The sequence below is a fragment of the Anser anser genome, assembly GCF_964211835.1.
Source record: "Anser anser genome assembly, chromosome: 5".
NCBI classification, from domain to species: domain Eukaryota; kingdom Metazoa; phylum Chordata; class Aves; order Anseriformes; family Anatidae; genus Anser; species Anser anser.
The window spans coordinates 1263846-1290677 of NC_139725.1; the positions used below are offsets into that span (position 1 = coordinate 1263846).

Below are 26832 nucleotides of genomic sequence, written 5' to 3' on the forward strand. Positions count from 1 at the left end.
CAGAATTTATACATTTCAGTTATTTTCCACAAATTACACTAAAACCATGTAAAAATACAACAAACACTAACAACACTTTTATGGGATTTGTTTATTTTTGGTTTACAAACAAAGGCACCCAATATTTCTGTTTGTCTTATAAAAGCTCACAGATTTAGCATTTGTTTCCAAACATGTGTTCCTATAGCAGAAAAACATTACAGGAAAAAGCAGTTTTTCCCTGGTCCCAAATTTAAATACCAGTAACTGTTAAGTGACCACGTTGTTTCTTGTTTCAACTGCTTCTCTTATTTAACCAATTAGAATACCTTCTGTAACTTGCTAGTCAGTATAGTGAATCGAACTTTCTCTATCAAAACAAAGTTCAAGTCTGTTTCTGACCAACATCCATTACGTGCAAATACTTACGAAGAAATGCAATAAAACAGGGTTCTGATATGGAAATAAAACATTATCTTCAGATAGAAATTTCACAGACTGACCACAAAAAACAGATGTAATAAGTGTGACACTGAATCTACTGTCAATTAAACAGAACGACTGATGAGCTTAAGATACCAATAGTCAACAGATAACCACAACCTCCAAAGAAAAAGGTGGGTTTCTAAACTGCCAAGTGTTTAAAGAGTAGAGGTTAAGTGTCCTTACATTTGAAGCAATCCTTTTCTTCAGTCACATTCAACAGAATAGATTCCTAAGTAGCATGGATCAGAAATAATCAATTAATTGGCTTCATAATTCCCAGTATTAACAAATCAACATTAAAAGTATCACGTGTAATGGTGATAAAGAACAAAAATTTTAAGTCAATTGCTTCACAGAAATAATTTTCAGAATATGATGCATTTTTTTTTTTTGCAAACTTCAGTCACATACCAACACGGGAAGAGGGATATCATTGGATTGTAGGCACCTCTGAAAAAAGTCTGCAGTGCAGGAATGCTTAAGCATACTTTCAGATCTAGTAAGATGCTTGGGGAGGTAACTAAAAATGTAGCATACCTAATGTATTTGTTAAAGCATAACATCTTCAGTCACAGAAGCCATAATTTATTTTCAGCCACAGTCAGGTCTCTCACACAAGGTGTGGTCCTAGACCTTTCAGGCTTTCCATCGCTAGCTTTATATATATACACACACAGGTCATTTTAAAAAGGAATTACAGCCTAACTACTTACTACAGAATACTTAGCTTCAACAAGGAAGCCATTATCTTTTCAAAATGATATACACCTGCATGAAAGGTGTTCTCTTTAAAGTAAGTTTCCACAAGAATAGCAAAATAAGTTCTTTACATACTTAATTCAAATAGGACGAAAAACTACCAAGGGCAAGTATAATGTAGCTCTTGAGTAATTAAGTCATTATTTGCCTTTCCAAGCAGATTCCAAGAACGTATTCACATACAGTATAAATAGATTTTAATAAACAAACACTGGGCAAGGGTGCTTGTCAGTGCATCAATTAGAGGAACAGTATTCTCAAACAGAATTCTGTGCAACCAGGAGTTTCAAGGAATCTTTATGTATTGCCTTAAACAGGGACTCAGGCTTTTCTTACAACTTGTTATTTGTCTGAGTTTTACCTACCAAAACAAATTACACAGAAAAAACAGTTTAAATTATTAGGTTTAAATCTGAAGAAATCTAAGTAATAGATGAAAAACTGTTAACATATTTGAAATTTTGAAGCAAGATGCCTCTTGCTCTGCTTGCCCAGTGAAACAAAAGGGTTTTATTGGGGCAGAGATGAGAGTGTGCTTATGCAATGGTCTATCCATGCATCAAATTTCATAGCTCAGTTTTTAAAAAGCTATAAATTCATGAAGTATTTGCTAACATTACTTAGAATTTAAGAACAGGTATCTCTCAATGAAAGCCTACAGTTTGTCCAACTACAGTTACCAGTAATACAAGTATCAACTAGGCATAATAAATACTTCTTAAATACATTTACCTTTTAAAGTCAGAAATGTAACAATCAAGTGCTGGCTCTGTATTCCCAACAAAAATCATTAAAAAAGGATGGTCAATGAATATTTCCCCCCTCATGGTAATGTTCCCTTTCATCTTTTCAATGATAGGATCAGTTCTGCTTTTGGAGAAGCAAATTGCTCATGCTGACAAACACAAATAGAATGGTGCCAATTTTGATCACAGAATTGAATCACTGAGTGCATTCTGAAAACCAGATAGGACAAAAGGCTTTTCCATAATGAAGGGAGACTTTTTTTTTGCTTTTAAAAGCAAAGTAGTTACCATTATGACCCTACTTTGAGAAGGGAAGAAGCGGCAAAAGTAAAGACAAATTATAGAAGTCCTCCACTAGTTTTTCCAGGAGATCCACCAGCATTTATACACTTCTGAAACTCAAAATCCTTTGAAGTTTTAGGATTTCAAATAAATAGGTCAATAAACTAGCAATTACTATGACAATATTTACCTTCCTCAATGTGGTGTAAAAATTAAAAGAAAAAAATAAGTATGTTAAGGCAGATTTCAATCAAAATGTTCCAAATTGCACAGTTATGTTGGTCAGTGGTCTAAAACATTCTCTCCCCCCATGTCAATGAATTAAAGTTATTTAAATGCTTGTCTAACACCAGTTCAGACCAGCACTTGACCATTTTATTTTCTATGTCTTCTGGAAGATATGTAACTAACAGTACATATACCATACCATCTATTTTGCACTCCAATTTAAGATGAAATTATGCTTTTACAAAATATGAGATGACTACGTTACAGGCTTTGTGTAGTTAAACCACCATATGCATAGAAGCCCTAATGCTCAATTCTCTTCTTCAGTATCTCATAGTACTGGAGGCTCTGAAGTACGAGAGGAACTTGTAACACAGACTAACCACAAAGTACCAGATATTTCTTGCCATTTGTGATCTTGCAATAAAGATACGCCAGATCAGGATCACAAGAATTGTATTGAATCCATAGCGTATGTTCCTTAACCTAAGTGGGGAAAAAGAAAAAAAAACATAAAAGCCAAGGTACCAAGAACTACAGGGAAAAGAACATTAAAATAACTTCTAATGTAGAATTTAACTTGTTCATCTATTAATCTCAGGATACTTTATTAAAGTGGTATTAAGTTAGTGCATTAAGTAAGCTAGTAAGTTGAAGAACAAGCAGAGAAGGTTGAAGAACAAGCAGAGAAGGCCTTTTTGATTGTTCACTGCTCAAAGAGAAACATGAAAATTCAGGAATAGAACCAGCCTTGTAGCTAACTACATATACAACTGCTTCATAGTTGCTTGGTAAACCCTTTGAATGCCAAGGTCACACACTGACTCACCTCAAGACAGCCACTCACCCAAAACCGGGCTAATTTCACCCTAGCTCCCTTCCAAGTATTTAAAATTACGTATTTGTAGAAACATCTATTACTGCTGACAAAAAAGTTTAAGATTGTTCCAGCTGCAAAGTTCATAGCCTCCATGGCAATTTTAAACTCCTTCCTTCTAAATCCTTTAAGGATTAGGAAAAAGGAAGTGCTGTTTTAGGGTATCTGTGATTTTTAGCAATCTTCTCATGTAAAAATGAGAAGCTCCAAGATGACTTGAAACCAGAATTTGCTCAGATTTCTTAAAAAGAACGTGACATCTTTGGTTCAGTAGACCATAACAATTTGTATTTGAAAGGCAGCTCTTTTTAAGAAAATACTCACTGGCCTTACATTGCTGTACAGGCATACCGGGTGTTATTACAGCCAGGCCTTCCGTTACATAGGATGACCAGTTGCAATTCCAATATAAGACTATTTCTCATGTTATTTTGGCACAATCCTTTGTACAAAGAATGTCACTTGTGTTCAGCGCATTTCTGAACTGCATCTAAATCCAAAACTAGAAGGGGACACCTCTTCAGCTATGCCCACCATTATCAAAGATTATCAACTTTAAAGAGTATATTTGAGATTTTAAATTTATTCATTTTTTACTTTTTTGAAAAGAGCCACATCATAAGAGAATTCAGGAAAAATGTAGTCAAAGTAAACATACAAGGATATTCACTTAGTCCTCTAGATCCCTCACTTTTTTCAGTCTTTTTCTATCAGCACTAATTTTGTCAGTCAAGTCCTAGTCAAGATTCAAAATTAATCTCTGAAAATCCAGAAAACCTTCATTCCCATTAAAAATTGCCTGCAAACGTGTAATTCAGGCTTACAACACATCTAGCTGAAACCCATAATTTCTCACATACTCAGATTACTTTGTTGCTATACCATGTGTATATTACAAGCACGTATTACAGCTGTGTCTCTGAATATGCTATTGTAAGGTTAACACTGGCAAGTTTGGCCAAAATTCTCACTGAGATTGTGCCATGCTAATCTCTTTTGAAGATGACTTAGACCACTTTCCCTCAGGTTGTCAGCATAACAGATAAACAATATTGCAGAACAAGATAAATTGTTCTTTTTTCACTCTTTAAAGAGAAAAAAGAAAAAGACTATCAACTGTCTTTATGAATCGCCCAAGAATAAAACAAATGGAACTACGCCAGTGAAGCTCTGAATAATTACAACGCATTCAAATTGGAGGAGTTAAGCCACAGATAAGAGGCTAAAAGACTTCATCTTACAGCACCAACATCAAAGTTTCCTGCACTGAGGTGGAAAGTCCATGCCTGTTTACTTGCCTGTTTCCAGCAGTAATCTTCCCAAAAGAAAATTATTGTTGTATTAAACCACCGTAGTTGAACAAACCATTCTGACCCTGTATTACTGTGTACCTTTTTGATGTTCCAAAAAGCATACACAAGTAACATCAGAAACCTGGATTCCAGTATACACTAGTGATCAGAGCTATAGCCATAAACCCAGACATACTAGGATTATTAATACAGAGAACAAAGCAAGATCTACAAATGAAAGAAAGATAGCATCTGACTAAAGCATTAGAAAATGCTTTAGACAACATGCCTGGAATAGAAGAACTCTGGTGGAATTAGGCAAGTGCTATAAAGAACAGTAAATTATAAAATGGAAAAGCAAAACTTGACAAGGACAGAGAAACGAAAATAAGATGCACACTTACTTATTCAAGTGTTTCCGAGCTGCAGGGAGGCCAGACATTTCTTCATTCAGCACATATTTCTTTGTTCCCATGCAGTAGTTTTCCATGTATTCTGCCCAATGTAGTTGTCGAACATCAAAATTAAAAGTCTGCATAAAATAAAAGCTTTCATTATTAACTGCCAAGAAAGTCAATCATTTCTGATAAAGATGTAAAGAAAACAACTACCTTTCTATCAGATTAATTTTGTTGCAATGATAAATTTTTTGTCCTTTATTGTAAGAATGATTCACATTTAGATCCATCTGTGACCAAACCACCAGCTTCTCATACAATCAATCTCCTGCAAATTTCAACCATTCCATGCCTTGTTTTTCCTCTTGAGTAATATTCTTCCCTCAGCTTCCAAGTGTGCTAGTTTCACATTTCATCTCTCCGTAAAGAACTCTACTCTAGAAGTAATGATTTTCTGTTGTTTCCTTTCTAGCCAGGAAATAATTCTCACATGCTATAGAATAAGCACACTGCTCTGTATCAAGTTCACAGATAGAGATGCAGTTCTTTTAACTGTGCTTATAGTTGTACCACTATGTTTTAAAAAGAGTCATAAGAATATCTACTGCGGAAGTTACTACGGTAACTTCACAACTTCAGTTTCTCACTGATGTCCATTACCCCCATCTCAAACAATACTACAGTACAGCAGCCAGTTAAGTCTCAAAGACAATAAAACCTCTAGCTCAGTTTCTGAACTAAATACTTAAACATTGCTCTGTAAGAACCTGCCTAATAGGACTGTTCTATGAAACTGCAAGCTAATAGAAGAGCTTGTTTACTGTTACTGCAAGTTTCACTCCTCTGTTGTTCCCAATCCCTCCTAGGTTGGATGTTCCCACTAAATGTCTTGCAGTGCTCAGAGGGATCAGCTTTGACATGTTAAAAGAGCAGAAAAAAATAATCCACTGAGCAGAGATGGGAAGTCTGATGCTTAACTACTAGGAATACTGTATTTAATGACATTTGAACAAGCTGATAGTGAAATGTCACCAAACAGGGCAAGTCAGAAATTGACTACAGCTTATGATATAAAATGTAGTTAGCAACAATAAATACACAGTTCCACTGTGTTTCAGAAAATAACATGCGTAACTCTGGAAAAACTATCAAAATCTGGGAGGAGGGGATGAAACAGCAGGAAGATTAAGATATTTCTTATGAGAAGTGTCATTCACTCTTACTCAGGTCCTCTATTCAACAACAGTTTTTGTTCTTCCTCAACCACCTTCAGGACTTTTGTCATCCTGCTTCTAGGTATGCTTCCCCACTGCATGGGGCAGTTTTAGTTCACAATGAGTGAGAGAATTTGAGAACAGGTAACTGTATTGCCAAAGCATGAAAAGCATACACAGAAGCTGTCACTAGTTTGAAACAAAAAGCAAACAAAAAAGCCCCTCAAAACCTACCTCCTGTTCCTCAGGAAAAGGAGATAGTGGTCAAGAAATAAAGCCTTGTTTTACTCATGATGCATGTAAAACCAGTAAGAGCTTGGCTACTTGGCTGACATATAGGACAACACCTGATCATGTATGATCAAGCCACCCTAAGAACCATCTTTTGTATACAGCCTCCTTCAAGGGGTCCTGTCCTTCCTCATCTCTGATCAGATCACTGATCCGGCTTACAACACAGCCCTGTACAGACACCTTGGCATACTCAAATGGCTGTGGCAGGATTATCCAGAACTGAGTTAATACCATGCTTAGTTCCACATTGCAGTAAGCAGCATTACTGATTCATGTCATCTTAGAACAGCTAGTTTGTATTTCACTTTGTCCCCATATCACACAGCTACTTACCTTTTTGTCTTCAGGGGTTAGCTGATTCATTAGCATAGTCATATTTTCAGTATTCCAGATCCAAGAATTGCTTGTAAAATATTCTAATAACATCATGGCCTTATGAAGACGTGATATTGTTTTCATCATCCTACAGTCCAAGGATGAGAATGTAGAGGTTACAGTGGTAAGTATTAGTTCAAACAAGTAAAACAAGAGGATTATAAGTTTTATAACCCCGCACCTCTCCTTCAACATAACCCATCCTACTCTGTATCCAAACCATGAAAAAAGTTATTAATACACAGAAATATCCTATCAGTCGAAAGTGAGATGTTACTGGACTTTAGCTGTCCAATCTTGATATGAAAGCAGAACTTGCTGGACAGCTTTTTTTTTTTTAATTCTACATTGGAACAGTAAGTTTCCTCTCTAAAAAGAGTGGCCAACAGAAGACAGCATTTTACCATCCTTTCTTTGTAATTTAGGACAGTGATACCTAACACTTTTCACTTCAGCATAACAAGCATCTAGTTGTACTGAACAATTTAACTTGATGAACATGTTTAAAATAGAGTTACACAGTGCAGAACACAGCAAGGAAGTAAGTTTCCCTAACTTTCTGGCACACTGCGCATGGCCATGTCTCTAAGAAAACTCATTTGTTATGGTCAGTAAGAGACCAAGGCTTAGAACCAGAAATACAGCTTTGCCCCCTATCCCTACTGTTACTGCAGCAAACAGCAGGTTCTATTCAATGGGCAGATAAACCATAGCATATCCCACTAGTTGGGTGATCAGTTCCAGGCTACTTCAAAATATGCAAAAATAACCTTCCATTATCCTTTATTATGCAGGGGTGACAACTCTGTAAAAATATCACAGAATACAGAGAAATTATGTTATAAGGATCAATTTGGGCAAATTTCCCTTTGATCAGAACACCTGAAGTAGACCCAAAAAACATGAGTTATCCACTCTTAGATGAAAGAATTTTCTTGTTGTAAAGGTAGGAACGTTGCAAGTGTTACAGAGCTACATATGATCACTCAGCTTCAGTAAGTACTAGGTAGTACTTACATGAAATGCTATTACATTTCTGCTTACAGGGCTTGAGCTATTTCCATCTCACAGAATTGCTTCCAATTTGATCCTTACAGCAGGGCACAATGGTCATTTTAAGCAGAGCACAGGGACATATAGGAAAAGCAAAGAAAGCAGAACAACCCAGCAGTAACAGGAAATGGCTTTCTGAAGATAAGTTTTGTTCAATAAAATACATAGCTGCAATATAACTCCCTGATTTTTCTCTGGAAGTTGCCTTGGTACATTCGTACTTGTAGGGGAGTCAGCACAATCCCAGAAACTCTTCCAAACATTTACATTGACTAATATTAATGACTGGTATCTCACTATGTAAGGCAATAGTGAAATTGCCTCTAAGTCTCATGAAACGGAGTATTACAAATGGCCAAGACCACTGAAAAAGCAATATGTATTTGAAGTACAAAAAATATGAACACTTCCTTAAAACCTTCCACAGGAGTATACTTAAAGAACTGTATTCCAATTTTAGACTAACAGTTAGTAGACATTCCTAGATGCTTTCAAATTAAACTAACACTCATTTACAGTTTCCCCAGCTGGGCAAGTTGGCTATACAGGAGCTTAGTTGGAGTTCCCGATTCAAAAAATAATTAAGAATGTAGACTGTGTCCAGTATATATCCAGTGCTAACAAGGCTGAACTAAACATCCAAAAAAAGGAATGATCCTCCAGCAACTGTCTTAACAGATGTAAGTCCAAAAAAGTCAAAAATATAAACTCAAAACAAAGAGCTCACTGGTCAGAATAGCCAGAAAGACAACTTAGTAAAATGCCCTGGATAACAATAATGCAAAATAGGACATGGCAGCTACATGCTTAGACACTGTGGATGCCTGTCCACTGACAGTCTTAAGTTTATTTAATGTAGTTGAACTTATTGTGCCTCTCCGGTTTGTTATGCTAAACTGGAAGAATAGCTGGATTCTAGTTAGAGTGCCTAGACTGCTTCAGTACAAGAAAACTTGCATCCCTGCAAAAAACTAAGTGGTATAAATGAAAATCTGAATAAGTGTAGATTTGGAGCTTGCTACCAGCCCCTGACATTATTTTTAGTTCTTTTTCTAAGAAGAGTCTCTAACCTTTGCAGGGAATCCTGCTGTCTCTACTTAGGGGTATGGTTTTAGAACACAGATAAGCCGATTTAAAAAACAAAACAAAAAACACACAACCCAAGTGGCTAAAGACAATTCTTTTACTTCAGCTGCAGATTCTGTCTCACATTGTATTTAGTGACTGGCAACAGAACCAGATAATTAAGTTCTTCATCAGAAAAGTGTGGTTTTTTTTTTTTAGGATTAGCTTCTCATCAGCCAAAATAATCAAATGTCTCTACATGCTCTTAACTGCTAGATCTGACACAAAAGAAGTGACAGGAACATGTGGCAAAAGGAGGGCAGCTTCCTCAGTGACAACTTGGTAGCCTGCACTAAATCAACATGAAACTACGTTTCCCTCTCCCACCCGCTTTGCAAAAGAAAAGGACTTATGGTGACAACCTCTTATATTCAGAGATGTCAGCAATAAGTGTCATTTACTGGACACCTATTCTAGCAAACTAAGTTTTGTTAGAGAGATTTTCAAACTTTAATAGCATCACATTCCTCCTGCAAATGGAAATACAGATGACAAAGAAGAATGTGAGAAGTATGTAATGAGGCTTTCTCTCTCAGCCTGAAATTTATATATACACACTTGATAGCAGTTAGCTACAATTCTTCAATATCAAAACTATATATAACCAGTCAGTGTAATATCAAACACTGCATCACACCTTCATAAGCTTAGGACAGAAAAATCAGACCTGCTGATCATAAGGAGCTGAACACTAGCTGCAGTCAGCCAGTGTGACAATATGCAAGGCTTTCACCTACAGTAGGTATAATTTTGCCTCTACTAGCTAGCCCTTATTGCCATTAGCACAAAATACACACAAAACACAGCCAATCAAGAAGCACAGAGAAATTGAGTTTTAAGCAACAGTTAAACAAATCAAGTATCCATAAATTAGGTGGGCATGTTTCTGTAGCAGACAAAAAGTAACCTGGCTTAAGGTTATCAACACATTTTCAAGTCTTACGCCATCTATTGTTTCTAGGCTGAAAAGTTCTGAAGCCAATACAAGATATCCTTCAGAGGATCTGTGTTGTTAATACACAAGTCCTTGCATAAGCATTAGAGACAGTCGGAAAAAAAATTAAGATTCCTCCTAAGATATATGATACAAGTATTCACATTTGTCAAATGGTAAGTTTTTATTTAGCTGTAAGTTTTGAAGTATAAGACAAAGAGGAATTCTTTGTTTCTAGCAACTCTGTTGTTCCTGTAAGTGCAGAACTTTTTTCCAAAGTATTTGCAAGGGGAAAAATCAGTCATCTATTCAATGAAAGTATACTGTTCGCTCATTTCTGGTTTCTAAGACAGAGACTATGTCAAGGGTGCTTCATGTTAAGTTTTAAGAAGCTTTAACTGAATTGATCTCTTTATACCTCCCTGCACTCATCAGCTCTACCTCCTCTGTAGTTTAAGAAGCTTTTTAAGAAGCAGTAGCAGAAAATGAATTGCTGGAGAAACACATGAATTAGAGCTTCAATGTTTCATGTTACTTTCTGTTACAGAATCACAGAATGGTTGAAGTTGGAAAGGACTTCTGAAGATCTTCTAGTCCAACCCCCCTGCCAAACAGGATCACCTAAAGCACATTGTGCAGGATGGCATCCAGCTGGGTTTTGAGTATCTCCAGAGAAGGAGACTCTACAACTTCTCTGGGCAACCTGTTCCAGTGCTCTGTCACCCTCACAGTAAAGAAGTGCCCTGTCATATTCAGGTGGTACTCCCTGTGCTTGTTCTTCCAGAGTAATTGGAAAGACCTGCTGGGTGTATATTTTCAATGGCTTTAAGATTTCAAACGCACTGAGCTGCTTTTGAGAAGAGATGGTTCTGCTGTGATAAGTCCTGTGCAAAGTTACAGGCAAGAACTATGCCTTATATTAGACAATTAATAAGCTTTGCTATGCAACTAAGTACATATAGCAAGCTACTGACAACACTGCCAAACTTGTACAGTGAGAATTATCACCACTATTTATATAGAGGCATAATACTACAAAAGTCTACTTAAGTAGTTTAAAATATTAAATCCTCATTATGTCATTCAATCCTTATTGTACTTATTTCGATCCTTATTGTACTTATTCCATCTACAATGTTCGGAAGAATTACATGCATTATTTCTTCCTTCATTTTCCTTAACTCTTACTCAGAGAATTGTTAACTTCAACAATGTTTCACTAGATGCAAAAGCAATGAAAAATAAGTTCTCCATCTCACTAAAAGCTTTATCTGCTTCCACGAGTACAGTGTACCAGAACAATTTCATATTGCATAAAGATTTCAATAGGTTACATTTCCAAAAAAATTCAAACCCTTCAACAGAAGACTTAGTTTTTGTGTGTTTTTTTTTTTTTAAATAATTATGAGCATATTCCTTTAGTTCTAAAGGGTTATAAAACCCAAGTAGTTCTATTTGCTAAGAGTTTCTCATATAGTGACGGTATAATATCCTGACAGTATGACAATAGTGCAATTCAACCTATGCAGCAATTTCACTGATTAGTTTTTCCTACATTATACGTGTAAGGAATGGTCTAGCAATTCATGTCACTAAGGAATTTGAAGGGTTAACATTGAGGCCCAGGTTTAGGTGATAATAGAACAAAGGGATTTTTTGAGAAAAACTGCTGACTACTGCACAGGATGTGCAGTAGTTTCTGACATCCGGCCAAGAGACTACCAAATAAGGAGGAAGGGGGAGCTGAAGGACGATTGAAAGGCAAAGTCTGGGAGGAAGACCATGAGCCTTCAACATGAACAACCCCTGAGAGACCACCAGAGACTGATACGCAGGCACCCCTGGGAGGGCTTCGGATTCCGGAAATCAATTATAATAACCCTGCCTCTTCTAGAAGTAGTAATGAAGATGTATTAGCCTAGGATCATAAAGATCAGCTGTCTTATGTAACAGGTGTGCATCTTGCTGGAGCAGAGACTCCCAGCACATCCAGCGCTGTTTGCTTGCCTCTATTCGTTTAATAAATTGTAAACTTTGATTGCAATCCTATTTGGGACTCAGTCATTTATAACATATGCAATAAAGAGCCTAGAAATGTATTCAGATTCACAGACAGCAGACTGTGCTAACTTGACTTCATGTGGTCTACAATATTCAGATTTGCTTGTGCTGATTTCATAATTATTTTATTTTTTTTACTACACGGTCAAGTTTTTCATGCTAAATTGTGGTGCAGACAGGTCACATTTTAGATTAAGCTAGCCCTTCACTCAGAAGAGCATTATAACAAGCTCAAAAATCTGCAATTATGTTCCCAAGGCTTTAGAAGCTTCCTAGTGCATGCTACTTGGTAATTAAAACCAGAGGTCAACCAGACAGAATGACAACAGCAACAGCAGTACACCCCTATACTAGTGCCATCTCCAGCCTATCAGTTAAAGTAGGTTTCAAAGTACTTTGAGCCAGACAATTAGAAAAAAGCAGAAGAATAAAGATCTGGCTCAATTTTCTGCTATTATTAAATAATGCATGAAACCCATTAGGATTTAAAACTGCATGTCTCCTTTGCACCTCTATCAGAGTTTCCTTCTATTACTCTTTTAAAGAAAAGCTCTTTTTAAAAAGGTTTAAAATTAAAGAAAAGAATCCCTATATAATGAAAGCTACATTCCTGTAAGCGTGCTGGGCATCAAATTTAAAAAGTTTTAATTCCAAGCAACTGAATAAAGTGTGCTACAGTTTGCTTCCTTAGCAACTGAATAATCACTTTTTGATTTAGTTGAACCTCCCATCTTTCCTCCAAACCTGAAATCTTGTACATGATAGGAAACCTATTCAGCTGCTACTACATAAAACTAATTAGGAATACTCATAATTTATACTTCACAGGCCAGAAGATACATGTTTGATGTCACCTCTTGAACTAGTACAGACTAAGATTTAAATTGTGTTTGAACACTAAATAGGAACTCCAGAAAAAGCAAAAAAAACAAGATTCAACGTTTCATGCCTTTAAGAGTGTTCTAAACAATGTGTTTATTTATAGCCTTGTTTTACTCCCATAGGTCAAATACTTAAAAGACTGGACTTCCAAAGACTGACATGATTCTGGCAGCATTATTTCCCATTTGGAAGACAGCAGGTTGATATTTGTAGTGTAATTATTTTTAAGTGCAAGTGATGGAGTCTTGACATATATCAGGGAATTTCTATCAGTTTTTATTAAGAACATTTTATATTGCAGAACCACCTAAAAAGCTAGGAATTCATGCTTAATACCTTCCTTTGATACATAGAGCTTAAATCTTTTCAATGTGGAGATAACTGCACAGGCACAGCTGTCTGTCCCTACTGTTGCTGTGAGTGCTATGCTATTGAGTAGGCTTGGAACAATGGAACCCAAGGCAGTTTAGAAGTTTTTGCCTGCAAACTACTTACATTGCTTCCTTTTATTGATCCAGTGCTAAGCAGTAAATAATTTTCCCCTCCTTGTAAGATAGACCTAGACTACAGGACAATGAAAGAATACTCACTTGTATTAATACACTGTCACCACAGTGGAGATTTAAGAGTCTGATGACGAATACTTTTGAAAACATAATACATGCAATGAGTTAAGATCATATGGCTTGGCAAATCTGAAACAGATTGCAGTGACATCTTATATTCTTTCTATGTAATCTAGTTTGGCCTATTTAGCAGAATTATGCAATTTTCACCACTTCAGAAGTTAGTCAGCTAGTAGTGTAATTATTATAAACTGAATGGAATGTTGAGATGATACAAAGTATACCAGATCAACCTGTATCATCTACAGGAATAACCTGCAGTTATTTACTCTGCCTCCCTTCCATTTTCAGTTTATAATAGCAACAACAATCTTAATGCCAACCACTTCCCTGAGTTTAATGACTGACTAGGATTCTGACCTGAGACACATCTTGGACAACATTGGTGAGTCAGACATTAATCTCTTAGAAATGCAGTCAATGGATTGTTATTGCTTATAGTTAGTAAGTCTAGATAGTACCCATGCCATGTTGTCTTCATCTCCACCACCTTATCAAAATATTTTTAGCCCTGTCCTTCTTACCATGGCTTATGACCTGTCAATCTGAGCAAAACATCGTGAAAAAACGCAGGCAATATATGGGAGACTGTGGTCCGACAGTGATGCAAAAGGGGGTTTGAACAAAGACTCATGCTAGGGTGCCTTACTGCACTGCTTAACGGATTTGTCGTGTAATTCAAATATAGGTGCTTTACTGTAGGAAAAGATAAGGATCAACATTTTAATTACTTATCATTCAAGAATGAACATAATTTTCTATATCTTGTACTCTGTTTACCTTGAATACTCAACCCCCCAAACAAAATATCCAACAAAAAACATCCTCATTTTTGCAAGAAAGTTTAAACTCACTTTGAATTCAATGACCTGCTCTCAGAGAGAAAAAAAAGAAATAGAAAAGGTGAGTTTTAGTCACACAACATTCAGGGGAAGAAGAAATCAATATACACCACAGTGTAAGCATAGCTTTGTTTAAAAGTAAGAGTAACAGAGAAGACAGAGCTAGTCACCATTACCTTGGGCTTCTTCCAGTAATCCTGAGGTAGATATCATACAGGAATGCTGGGGCCTTATGGCTTACAGCAATCCAGTAATGATATAAAAGGTGATTGGAAGTTAGATTAACATTGGGCCGTCTGAAGGCCTGTTCGAGAGGATTCCTCTTGAAAGTAGAGATTACATGGTATTCTGAGAAAGAAAAGTTGCGTAACAGCTTTGATAGTAACCATGTAAAGTTCAATGGTTTTCCAAGTACATTACAGCGTACAATATTTACTTTAGTATGCTATTTAAGTAACCATCCTAACTCTTCTAATAACCACAAAAACTAAAACAGCTATAAGCTTTAAATCTAAGATACTGTTAAACTGGTTCTTATTATATCAAAGTTTTTTATACCTTTATCTTCAGAATATTTTACTGTAGCTTTACTGTAGCTTCTCTTTCTGGTCTTCTTCCCTACCTTCAGTTGATTTTGAGAATTCACAGCAATTTCAGTTTATATAGCATGTAAAGCTATTTAAATATCCATCTGTATTTCATGAAGGCTATTCTAATCTTTTAAATGAAGAACACTTTAAAAAAGTAGACTGAGGACTTTGCAAGTATCTGAAGTGCATTTCAAGTTACATTCAACAAATTATCCATATTTAAGCTTTTCTAAAAAAAAATAGTTAGGATTGGACTCCAGGTCAAACTCTCGTTGACAACTAAAAATTCTGTACATATGTATCAAAATTCACTTTATCTTTGTAATCATCTCTTGTAACTTCATTCCATTGCTTACAGGAAGTCTTTAAATACCCCAATTAGAATCGCAATATAAACGAAGCCAGCAACTTTCCAACTTCAGCTGAAGTGATAAGGCTTATAAATACAGATACATAAGACAGCAAAAGCAAGTAAAAGGGTGAAGAAAGTCGTCAGAAATAACAGGTATTTAAGCATTTGAGATAAAGAATAAAAATAATGATCTTTACTGAGAAATTATTTCTAAAAAAATGTAGAGCTAATTAACAGGTTTACCATACCAGCCCACTTGCATTGTTATTTATAATAAAAGTCTATTACAGAGCTCTTAAGATGTGGGTTACGTTTTAGTCAGGATATCTAAGATGAAAATAGGTGGCCACACCTTCTTAGAAGATTACTTTTCCCTCAGCATGAATAAAGGACGTCTCATGTAACCATCTAAAGATTAAGAGCCACCTCAACCAACAATTAACTGAAGCTAGACACAACAGAAAAGCTTCAAGTGCAAAACTTATCATACACCCTCAATTATGCAGCTGTATAAAGTAATCCCAATTTTGAGCTGTTTACCCATATATTTACAGGAAGGTTGGCATTAAACCTAACATTAGTACTGTTCCTCTCAGCAATGCTTTTCTCTGCACACTACCCACACTCTACAGATTAAGTTGTTGAAGCATCAAGCAGAAAAATCAGTTCTGCCATACTTTAAAAAAATTGAATTAAAAAAACAAGAACAAAATGGAACGATAACTCTACAAGGAGAGAAAATTAACAGAAGAGAATGAAAAAGCATGATGCACTGCAAAATTGAGTTATGGCTGTTATACTAATTTCAACTATAAAAATAAAATTTGACCTACAGACTATAGCCTGTGCTTTTATTACTAATCTTATTTTTCTATTAAAGCTCATAAAAAAGAAATATGTCTTACCAACTTCACTCCAGTGGAAAGGGTTGGTACCACCTGTTGTACAGTTATATACCATGATATTTCTTGGCCTGGAGGGGAAAAAGACCAAAGAGCACATCAGAAGACCAAAAAAACACACAAAACACATCAAAAGCCATATCTAAAGTTATCTTTACCCTCACCATTATTTACATAAAGCAAAAGTTGTCAGCCTCACATTAGGTTTTTTGCTTCCTGAATCCTTCCAGTATTTTAATCCATCTTTAACTACTATATATATGATAGTTTATAATTATAACTATGTATATATATAAACTGTGTGTATATATACATACATCAATGACAAAAAATGTATATATTTTTCCCCAGAGAAGGCTTTGCTTACATTATTTTAAGTCATACTGATTGCACTGAGGCCCAGGAAAAAAGGAATCAGGTATAGCTTATACAATAGTATCATAGGTGATGTCTTCCTCTTCATCGTCAAATGTTGGCCATTGTCCTAAGTTACACTCTGGTGGACTAATGCTGTCAAAACCTTAGAACCCTTTTGTCCTAGATGAACAGCAGGACACTGATTAGAAGTTCAACAGAAGACTGATTTATCAAAATGCACAATACCATCACTTCAAAGTACTCAGTACTTTCTATCATCACCTGCTGTACCTATTAACTCCAGAATACCAGGCTGCAGCCAGTGTCATATTGACAACAACATCTACTGGAACAAGATCTGCTACTGCACCGTTGGTAGCTCTCATTGTTCGAAGAATTCCTTTTCCTGCCTTAAAAGAGAAAAAAGACAAGACCCACCAGTAAAACACATGAAGCTTTGCTGCCTCCAAAAGGAAGAATCGTTTTTTTCATTACTTACAGCAATGAAGAGGCCACTAGGTCCATTGAAGTTATCAATCCATCCCTATCACAAACAGGTAGGAAGGAAAGGTTTTAGTTAGTGTAGTGAAGTCAACAGTTTAAAGTGAAAATTTGACAAGTTACCACAGGAGAGCAATACTAATTTCCATGTGTCTAAATGAAGTTCTTCCATAGTAACTTGTTATATCATCAGATTTTGCTACAACTCAGACATGAGATCCATCCGTAGCTTCATTGGCCCCTCCAAATGAGTAGCTGGCTTGCTTATTTCTTAGTTAATAAACCGCAAAGTATTTTCTACATAAATACATTATGTTGAAAATATTTCACTAGCTCACATCAACTCAGTTTAACAGTCAACAGCAGAACTGTTTATCTGTCTTTTTTTATTTTAATTTTCACATAAACATTTTCACTCAACTTCAATGCCAATGTTTAAACATTATATATTTAATTAAAATTTATACACTTACTGTCTGACATATATGTACATTGTACCTACTCAAAAAGGCATGTGATGTTAATGTATTTTTAAGTGCTTAAGAAATATTCAGCGTTGAACTGGAAAAGCTGTTTCAGCACTATCTCCCATACTGGAAGAAGCATATAGCATATATACTATATATCAATATAACAAAGTACATAAAACTTCTGCCATCTCCTGCCTTGACTAAAACAAGCGGAGTCCAAACATTTTTATGTCCTGCAGACCCCAGTTTCCTTAATGGTACTATTCAGCTATTGACACACCAAAGCACCTTGAAGAGGGAAAATAGATTAAATTACCTTTCTTCCTTCAAGATTCTGTATAACTATTTTGTGTATAAAATAGTATCTCCCATTGGGACAGAAATGTATTGTTCTATGCTTAGAAGTAATTTATCCCCCCAAGCTTCCCACATACGAATGCTGTATTTGGTATCTTTTGTATGAGAGTTGTTACCCAGGAGCAGTCAAGCCACAGCTTTAAGTTTAAGAGATTTTCCTCTATGAAGGTCACTACATACACAAGCTGTCAGTATGTGCTACAGTTTACAGGCATGAGTCATGGGAAAACTCAACTTACAGGAAAAGGCTCCTTCCAGCTAGCACCAACAATAGATGGCCTTATAATGGCTGTGTTTAATTTTGCACCTTCTTGCTGTACTACATATTCGGCTAAGGCTTTTGTATAAGTGTAAGTGTTAGGCCTATCACCAATCAGTTTAGGTGTAATATCATTCACTAGGCCATCATCCATCCACCTACAAAAATAAAATAAGAGGCAAGTGTAAGTTACTGCATACTATTTTACTGGGAAAGCAAAGAAAAAAGGATAACCAGATAAATCAAAAATAATTCCACAATTAAAATACAATCTTTTCTTCGAAACACCACCCAGGAAACCAAACACATAGAAGTATTATCATTACCTCAGTTCATTTTTAATGCTTGTGCAATTACATCTATAATAAGTAGTAAAGTGTCTTCCTTACCTTGATAATTATGAAACTAAAAATGATTACCTTACAAGAGGTAAGATTTTGTATGACATGGAAGAAGGAACAGACTGATTTAGAGATACGATTATTATTATTAATTACATTACTCATCTCATACTTGTCCCATTTCACTTAGGACTTGACAACTACTAAATAAGACTACTAGATAAGATCTCAGGACAGCAAATGTACAGACAATACAGAACAAGTAACTTTCCCCTAGTAATATCCAATTTAAGAGTAAAAATCCATAGAACACAGGTATTCAGAAAGCACCAACATTAAAGACCTAACAGAACTGCTTGTACATTTTTGTTTCTGAGCAGTTAAATAATAGTATTTCAGTATATCAGACTCATCTTGCAATGGCCTTCGGTGGAGGTAGTGAAGGTTGCTGCCAAAGGTGAGCTGCTATCTTAGCTCTCTCTGTCCTTCACAGTACCAGCACCAGTACATTTGGAACAGCGCAGCTTTCTTCTGTTTGTTTTTAATAGCTCCTGATCTAGCTCCTCATAGAGCTGAAGAGCCACCAGTCTCAGCATACAGGAGGCTTCAGGAATAGCCTGGAGCATCTCCCTCTTTCAGCACTGTTCCACATCTAGCTCAGCTTAAAAAGCAACCATGAAACCTTAGACTATTTCCCTTACAGGAAAGGGTAGCATCAGCCATATGTTAGACCAACAGAACACCATAAGCCAGTTTCTTCATCTTTGTTTCTTAATCATTGTTTGGTACTTCATTACTAGGAAGCAAGTAGTTACAGACTGAAGTAACTTGATAAAACAACACATACTCAAGAGAATCCATCAGTTTCTTGGGATCAACAGGAGGTGGATAAACAATTTCCTCAATGTGTTTTCGATTGCAATATGCATATGCAGTTGAAACATGTATGAATACTTCTAGATTCGTCATTTGGTGTGCCAGTGAGAGGAGCTGTTTTGTGGAAAGCACATTTAACTGAACAGCATCTCTGTTGATTAAACAGAAACTTGATTAGTAGAAAGCAAAACAAAAACAGCAAGCAAAAAGAAATAACTGGTCAATCCCCTAATTCTTTCCTAAATGCTTCAGTGGTGGGTGTATATACAGTAATTCTAACATTCTGAACCCCTTCTCCTCCACCCCCCAAAAACACTATGGACAGTAGTATCCTAACCTTCTACTTAAAAGATGACACATTCCACCTAGAAATTTCTCTGTGTTCAGGATAATTTTCTTAAGTTTCACCTTGTTCTTATTGGCATCCTCATGCTCCGTTACTAAACAGGCAAAGTCAGCGTACCTTTGATCTGCTCAAGCTAAATTCTAATCCAGTAAGTGTTTCCTAAAGTGTGATGGAACAACTGCAAAAGGACACATAGCTACCAAAGGATACAGATGCCAGTCAATTTTAACAGCAGCTTTGAGCTTCCTAGGTCAAGACCTCAGAATGAAGGTTTAGGGTGCTAGCAAATTGATCTTCATGTAGGATAGCACAAGACTCAATAGTACAACAGGATTACAGGAAGGCAGAAAAAGTGAAAGGAGGAAAAAAATCAAGATCCACACTTTCATCCCTCCAACCTGACTGCTTCTCATTAAAATAGACTCCTTAAATACACTGGAAGAGACAAGGTGTATCTCTACATTTTGCACTGTATCAGAATACAGCTAATGGACCAACTGCTATGATGATTTGTATGTATTTCAGACCTTCTCTCCAGCCTCTAAAGACTTATTAGAAGCACTAGCCTTGTTTACAATTTACAAATCAACTAAGTTTTAAGAATACTGCTAAATAAAACTTCATCAAAATCTTTGCATTGGTGTTACAGTTTAAGGCTTCTTTATCACACATTATTACTAAAACATTAGGTGGGCAATGGACAAGGAACCCTTGTCCCAAAGCAATTAAGTCTAGGAAGTGTTACCTCGGAAAAAGTTACTTTATCTAAAATAAGGGGTTTTTAAGTCTTCAGTGCTTCTTTCGAAGAGGTCAAAGGAAAGAAGTTCATAATCATAGCTGTAAGCATCATTTTAAGATATAGAAACACACAGCCAATACAAATCAGGAAGGGTTCCAAAATAAGCCAAAAGTATTTTGCTTTATTCCTATCACTGACCCTGAGCTAAATACTTTGAACTTTACATCAATTAATTCCATTAATAAATATATGAAGGCTGCTGTGATATTCAGATTTGTAAGATTCCTCTAAAAAAAAAAAGCCATTCTAGCACATCTGCTATGTGCTCCGGCCTCAAATCCTTCCCAAGAAACTGATTTTCTATTTTGCTAAACAGTGTACTAGGCCCTCCAGGAAAGTGTAAACTGCCAGAAGCTTGCTGTATCAAGACCTTTCCACCAGTTTTTCCAATCGCATTTAAGTCCCTCTAGACTTTTAACAGGCTGGCAGTTCTCTAGCATTGAAGGTCCATGAAACAGCGATAAATATGGGCTACCTTATGTCATTTCAGTATACAGTACAGCACTCAGAGAGGCAATGCCAACATGTTAAAAACTCAAAATATTTCTCAACTCAGATTTTCTTTACTTAAGAGTCGCTTTACATTCATAAAAATTGGAGTTATTTTTCAAAGTCATTTCTCCAAATTGTTTATTAATTCTAGTGGTTCAACACTAAATCAGGTCATTTTTTCTAAAGAGCAAATATCTTTTCTTGCTTTTGTGAATCCTTTTTTGTTTATTTCCTTAATAAACTTTGCACAAGATGGAAGTTATTCATTTGTTAGTTTTAAGCTTTCTCCCTCTGCACCTAATTCTCCCTACACCCTCCAATGCAAACTTGCATTCTTCTTACTGGAGGACTTTCTGAAGGCTGAGCAACATTTAATTCACTATTTGTTCATCAAGTAAAGAAAGCAAGTACTAGAGCTTCCACCCCACCCCAGTTTTGGGGAAAAGTCATCCTCTAAACACATACGCTTGCTTTCTAACAAGGGGAGCTAAAGGAATAGTTTGTGTTCTCTTACACAAAGAAAGCTCCGATATAAGTAGTGAGCACAGTACATACAGCTACACACTATTTATACCTTCTTCAGCCATCCCAGAAATCAGAGCAACACGTGATGTTAGGAAGACTTGGAAAAGCAACATGTTCTCAAGTCTCTCTCAACAGCTTCCCTTCAAAAAGGGCTTTGAAATTCAGGTACAGGAATTTAGTAAAAACACTAAAGGGCCTATAACAGTACAAAAATCATTTATTTTGCTTCTAAGCACCAAGAATAGATGTCTTTGCCTAAAGCTTTAAAAAGATGTGATTTTTTTTTTCCATGTCAAATAGTGTATTGTAACTGCTGGCAAAGCAGGTTTAAATACTGTATCTTCTGTCTTTTTATGAAAAGCAAATGAACACCCAATAGCAAGTTTTAGGTAGGGAGAAAAGGTTAATATCAGAGGGGAAATCATTAAATTGACCAGACACACAAAAACCAAATGAGATTAGTAATCAGCCTGAATATTTGCAAGATTTTGCAGACACCTGATTTACCCCTTCCCTCTGAATACCATCAGCTTACCAAACTAGATAGTACAGTATTTTAAACTCACCTTAGCGTTTCATTAAATCTGACTGTAGCAGCACAATGAAATATAATATTAATGCAGTCTATAAGTTTTTGTTTGATTGGGCTACTAAGGTCCAGTTCAGGCTGTGTAAGTTCACTTGTAATTACTATTATTTTTTCTTTGAAGTCAGGCTGCTCCTCTCTCAACCTGTCAAAGAGCTGTCAAAAAAAACAGGACTAAAAATTCAAACTAATAGCCAGTGAAGATAAAAGCACAGGTTTTATAAGTGAAGATAAAAGACATTTTCTGCCCACATATAACTATATTGCCTTATTTCTCAAAATCAGTACTGTTAGGATAGTGTTTTAGGTGTCCTACAACATGTTACTGACTTACCATGAACATATTCAGTGAAGTTGTTTGTATGCATTTTATCCCAAGCAGTGAAAACAGAAGTATTGCATGCGTTGCACAGAAAAGCAGTGAGATTTCAATGTATACTTTTAAAAAATTTTTCTAATGCTCATGCCTATCCTTAAGATCAGATCTCTCAATGTCAGAAGAAGCTATTAGACACCCAAAATTAACACAATTTTCAGTAGCAGTCTAAATAGCGTTATCTTTTCTTTCAACAGGGGAAAGATGACAGCTTAGCCAGTTTCCAAGGTAGATGGTGTATTCAGATTCTTGCAAACCTGCACAAGTCATTCTATTTCTTAGATTTAGAAAGCTTTCATCAAACTTGAAAAAAATCCAACCATTTAAGAAAATCCTTGACTTGTGCCAGTTCTGGGGAACTTCCAGATTAAAAAACACAACAAAACATCTGTTTCTCTGGCCAGTTAAGAAAGAAAAAGCCAGCATTGAAGGCTTCTTGCGGTATTAGAACATCTGAGCAAATCTTACTCATTTAAGAAAACCTTACCCACAACTGTGTTAACTGCATTCATCATATACCCTCTTAATTAAGTGGATTCTAATCATGCAGCTTAACACACAGCTAATCAACATGCAAGTTTTCCTGAGCAAAATACTATGGGACTGAAATAAAACACCTATTTTTTTTTCCTTTTTAAACCAGAGCAAGCCCTTCTTAATTGCACATGTGCCAATATTTTATAGTGGTAACACTGCAGTGAGAACAGGGGACATGTCCAGTGGTACAAGTCTTAGACTGACCTCCAAGTATGAGATTTCACCTTAAAGGACAAAGTTGCCAAGGCAGCATTTAAAGCCTGTGATTTTTAGTTCACATGTTACAGCAAAATAGTGCTTACTTACCGGTTGGAAGCCTTTTGTCATTTTTAAAACAAAAATGTTTTTACTCAGAAGAACGTTGCCTGACTCTAGCATACTGAAACCACTGCCCTTTAACCATACTAAGATGTGTGACATGAATTATAATAGAAAGCAGTCCCACTGATAAGCATTTAAAACACACAGAACCAGTATGGTGTTTTTAATCTGTATGTTCTGCTCCTTTTCACATGAATAGCCATACATTCTTATCGCATTACTCATACTAGCACTAACACCAGTACAAAATGGAAGTAAGAACAAACAGCTAGAGCACATGCAACACATGACAAATTAACATAAGAATTAGATATCTGAAGTCCAATAGAAACAGAAACCTCAATTTTTTGGGGCTATTTGCAGACCAGTTCATCTTAACTATTGCATTGACCCACTTAGACTAGACTCTTCAAGAAAGAGAATGCCCAAGCATCTGTAGAACCAATTAATGGGCCCATCTAAATTAAAAAAAGTTAATGGCAGGGCCCTTACAAAGGACAAATCAAGACAACAGGTCCCATTAAAAATGTTTGGTGTCTTTTGGAGGCATCCCAGTTAATCTATACACTTTCAAACCTATTTTGCCTAACCATGAGATAAAGACAGAACATCTGGTTTTAGCTATCCCCATAGATAGTTGGGGAACAGCATCCACTTACACTCTTACTCTAGGGACTAAGATGTAGGACTATCTCAAGCACCAGTTCTTTTTAACAGGACATCAGATTTGAACTTTTTCCAGCAATAAATGCTCACCCAGATTCAAAAAACACATCAGATTGTTCTATCTGAGCACAAGTTAGTATAGGCTATAAGCAGAAGATTTGGACCGAAATGTAAAAGCCTCTTACAAGACATGAGCTTCCCAAAAGCTACATACAGGGGCCTGAACTTCAGCAAGGCTTAAGTCAGCCCAGACTAACACTACTCTCCCCTCTGCCTGAATACTATCCACTTTTTACTTGGGTAATAGTGTATACAAAGGATGGACTGAGAAGCTCTTCCTTTCTCCTTTCGGAGTTCAGTTTGAAATTTTGTTTCGAGAGTAAAAAACTGACGACTTCATGTACAGAATTTGAAACTGGATTTTAAGACAGAACCCTGATTCTGCTGCATTTTATATGACATGGTACTGAACTGCAAGCAGATGCTTTTGGGCAACGAGCTAGAGTTTTGACAAGGTTATCGAGAAGAGTTTATTAGTGACAAAGCTATCTTCTCATCTGCTATAATCTTAACCAGTCAAGAGATGTAAGGAAATTCAGAGTCCTGCTTTAAATAACTTACCTTCTCCTGTCCTAAATGCAGTCATGCTCTTACCAAGTCCCTTTAAGCACCCTCTAAGCACACACTTCGAACAGACCATACTGCATCTGAACACATTTCCTAAGCCTGAAATATTAAACTGCCAACCCTGCCATCCCATAAGAGAAGAAGGCATAAATAGGAATAAACAAACTCTGTTTTAGCAAAATTTATGCTAGAGATCACTCCCCTTCCCATTATAAATGGGACACACCATATTGGAGAGAGACGCAATACTGATAGACAGTTCGAGCTATTTAAACACCCTGTTGAAAACATATCTCCTTGCATACTGGTAGATCCAACAGCACATTCAAGAGAAGTGAAGCACTAAACCTCATCTTACAGAAATGAAAATAAGGCACATGGAGAAAAAGTGACCTGAGACCCTCCTAAGAAGGGTCTTAATCTAGTTTTACAAGTCTCAGGCCACACTACCTTTTGCACTTGATTACACATTCTCTTAACAAGTTTTAACTCAGGTATTTGACTTCTCAATCCTACATTACAGCTGAACACCCTCCTTCTAAATTAAATACAGAATAATTTTCCTTTACTGGACTTGCTAGAGAATAACAGTTTGAAAAGCCGTCACAAACACTGCAAGATCTTAGGTTTAGGATTTCTGTTAGAACAAAAAAAGTAACAATATTTTGCTTTAGGCAAACCAAAGTTGTTTCCATTTCATTACGTGAACAAGATACAGAATGACAAAAATGCACTTTGTGAGCACATGATACATACCTTACAGCTGGTTATTTCCTGTATTCGTGCTTCAGGTGTCTGCCCTGATTTGTGTCTTACCAATACATACACCGCTTGTACTTTAGGACAAGATCTGAGCAGCTTTTCCAGAAGCACTTTTCCCATGAAACCTGTAGCTCCTGTCAGGAGGACATTCTTTCCTTCATAGTATTCAGGTATGGAAACCATTATGACCTTAAGAGAAGTTAAAAAAGCAAAAATATATTAATGAACCTCTAGGAGCTCAGATTTGCAGAAGATACATAAACTGCACAGATGTAAACACTGAACTTCATACCCGAAAGAAGCTTTTACCTGACTTTTTTTTTTTAAACCTATAACCAGTGCTTGATGTCTTTTTTTTCCCACCAGAGTCTAAAGAGTCCCACAGGGTCAGTACAGTCATTCTAGATCTTATTGTAAATTGTCTCAATTAATAGTTTCTTTAAGGAATTGGACATCCACCCCATTTAATTAGCTCAATTTTTAGTCTATTTTTATCTGTGTGCATAGTCCTTTAAGACTAAGTGGCTGTTCCATGTAAACAAAAGGTCATATCATTAAAATATAATCACAAGTAGATACTTCAAATATGTTGACACTGGCCCTGGCATTTTTGCCTGAGTGAGCCAAGTCCCCTGTCAGTATTAGGCTGAGCCTTTCTACAAAGGATGCTATGTCACAGAGAAGGTAGTCGGTTGTTAGTTGCCTGGCATAAGATCTGTTGTTTTTTCTATTGATTACAAAAAACACATTTCCACAGATGATACAAGGTTCTAATCTTTTCATCAATATAAAACTTATCCAAAAAAAGTATTAGAATTCTCACGCAGAATGAAGATTTAAATATGCCTTCTAATGAAGCAAAGAGAAAGGAATTTTTACTCAAATTTAGCACAGAGCTCAAGTGGTGTAGGGTTGTTTTTTTTTTTGCTTCAGTTACTATAAAATTCTTATTTCTCTCCCCTCTCCCAGTCAACTGTTTGGGGACCATATCTAGTTCTAGATTCTAGAAACTGGAACAATTCCTAAGGATAAATATAATGCTCTCTCACATGACCTTAATGACCTTTAGAATTCAATCTGCACCTCAGGCCAACTTCAGTCCATTCTGTGCAGTCCAATACACTAATGTCTTCACCAGAACGTTAAAACAACTTTACTGTACAGGACCACAGAACATGGCTATAGTTCCATGATGGTATATTAATCTAATTAGACTGTCATAAAAAATAACAAGCTGATATAGTAGAATTAGAGGGTGGTGAGGCACTGGAACAGGTTGCCCATAGAAGTGTTCAAGACCGGGTTGGATGAGGCCCTGGGCAACCTGATCTAGTGGG

At 36.3% G+C, this 26832-nt stretch overlaps 1 protein-coding gene across 4 annotated transcripts in view; it reads right to left on the bottom strand.

The window, feature by feature from the left end:
* Window positions 1-76: 76 nt before the first annotated feature.
* Window positions 77-26832, bottom strand: part of FAR1 (fatty acyl-CoA reductase 1) — a 37880-nt gene continuing 11124 nt past the window's right edge. For 3 of the 4 annotated variants that reach the window (XM_083836704.1, XM_083836707.1, XM_083836706.1), the window contains exons 2-12: window positions 25490-25684; window positions 22187-22362; window positions 19430-19609; window positions 18222-18399; window positions 17154-17198; window positions 16937-17064; window positions 16301-16368; window positions 14630-14801; window positions 6889-7018; window positions 5054-5181; window positions 77-2966 (exon numbers count right to left, since the gene is read on the bottom strand). In XM_083836704.1, coding sequence (XP_083692830.1) covers window positions 2804-2966; window positions 5054-5181; window positions 6889-7018; window positions 14630-14801; window positions 16301-16368; window positions 16937-17064; window positions 17154-17198; window positions 18222-18399; window positions 19430-19609; window positions 22187-22362; window positions 25490-25678 — 1557 coding nt within the window. In that variant the 5' untranslated portion in view covers window positions 25679-25684 and the 3' untranslated portion in view covers window positions 77-2803. The remainder of the gene's footprint in view (window positions 2967-5053; window positions 5182-6888; window positions 7019-14629; window positions 14802-16300; window positions 16369-16936; window positions 17065-17153; window positions 17199-18221; window positions 18400-19429; window positions 19610-22186; window positions 22363-25489; window positions 25685-26832) is intronic. The other variant, XM_083836705.1, reaches the window with a different exon arrangement.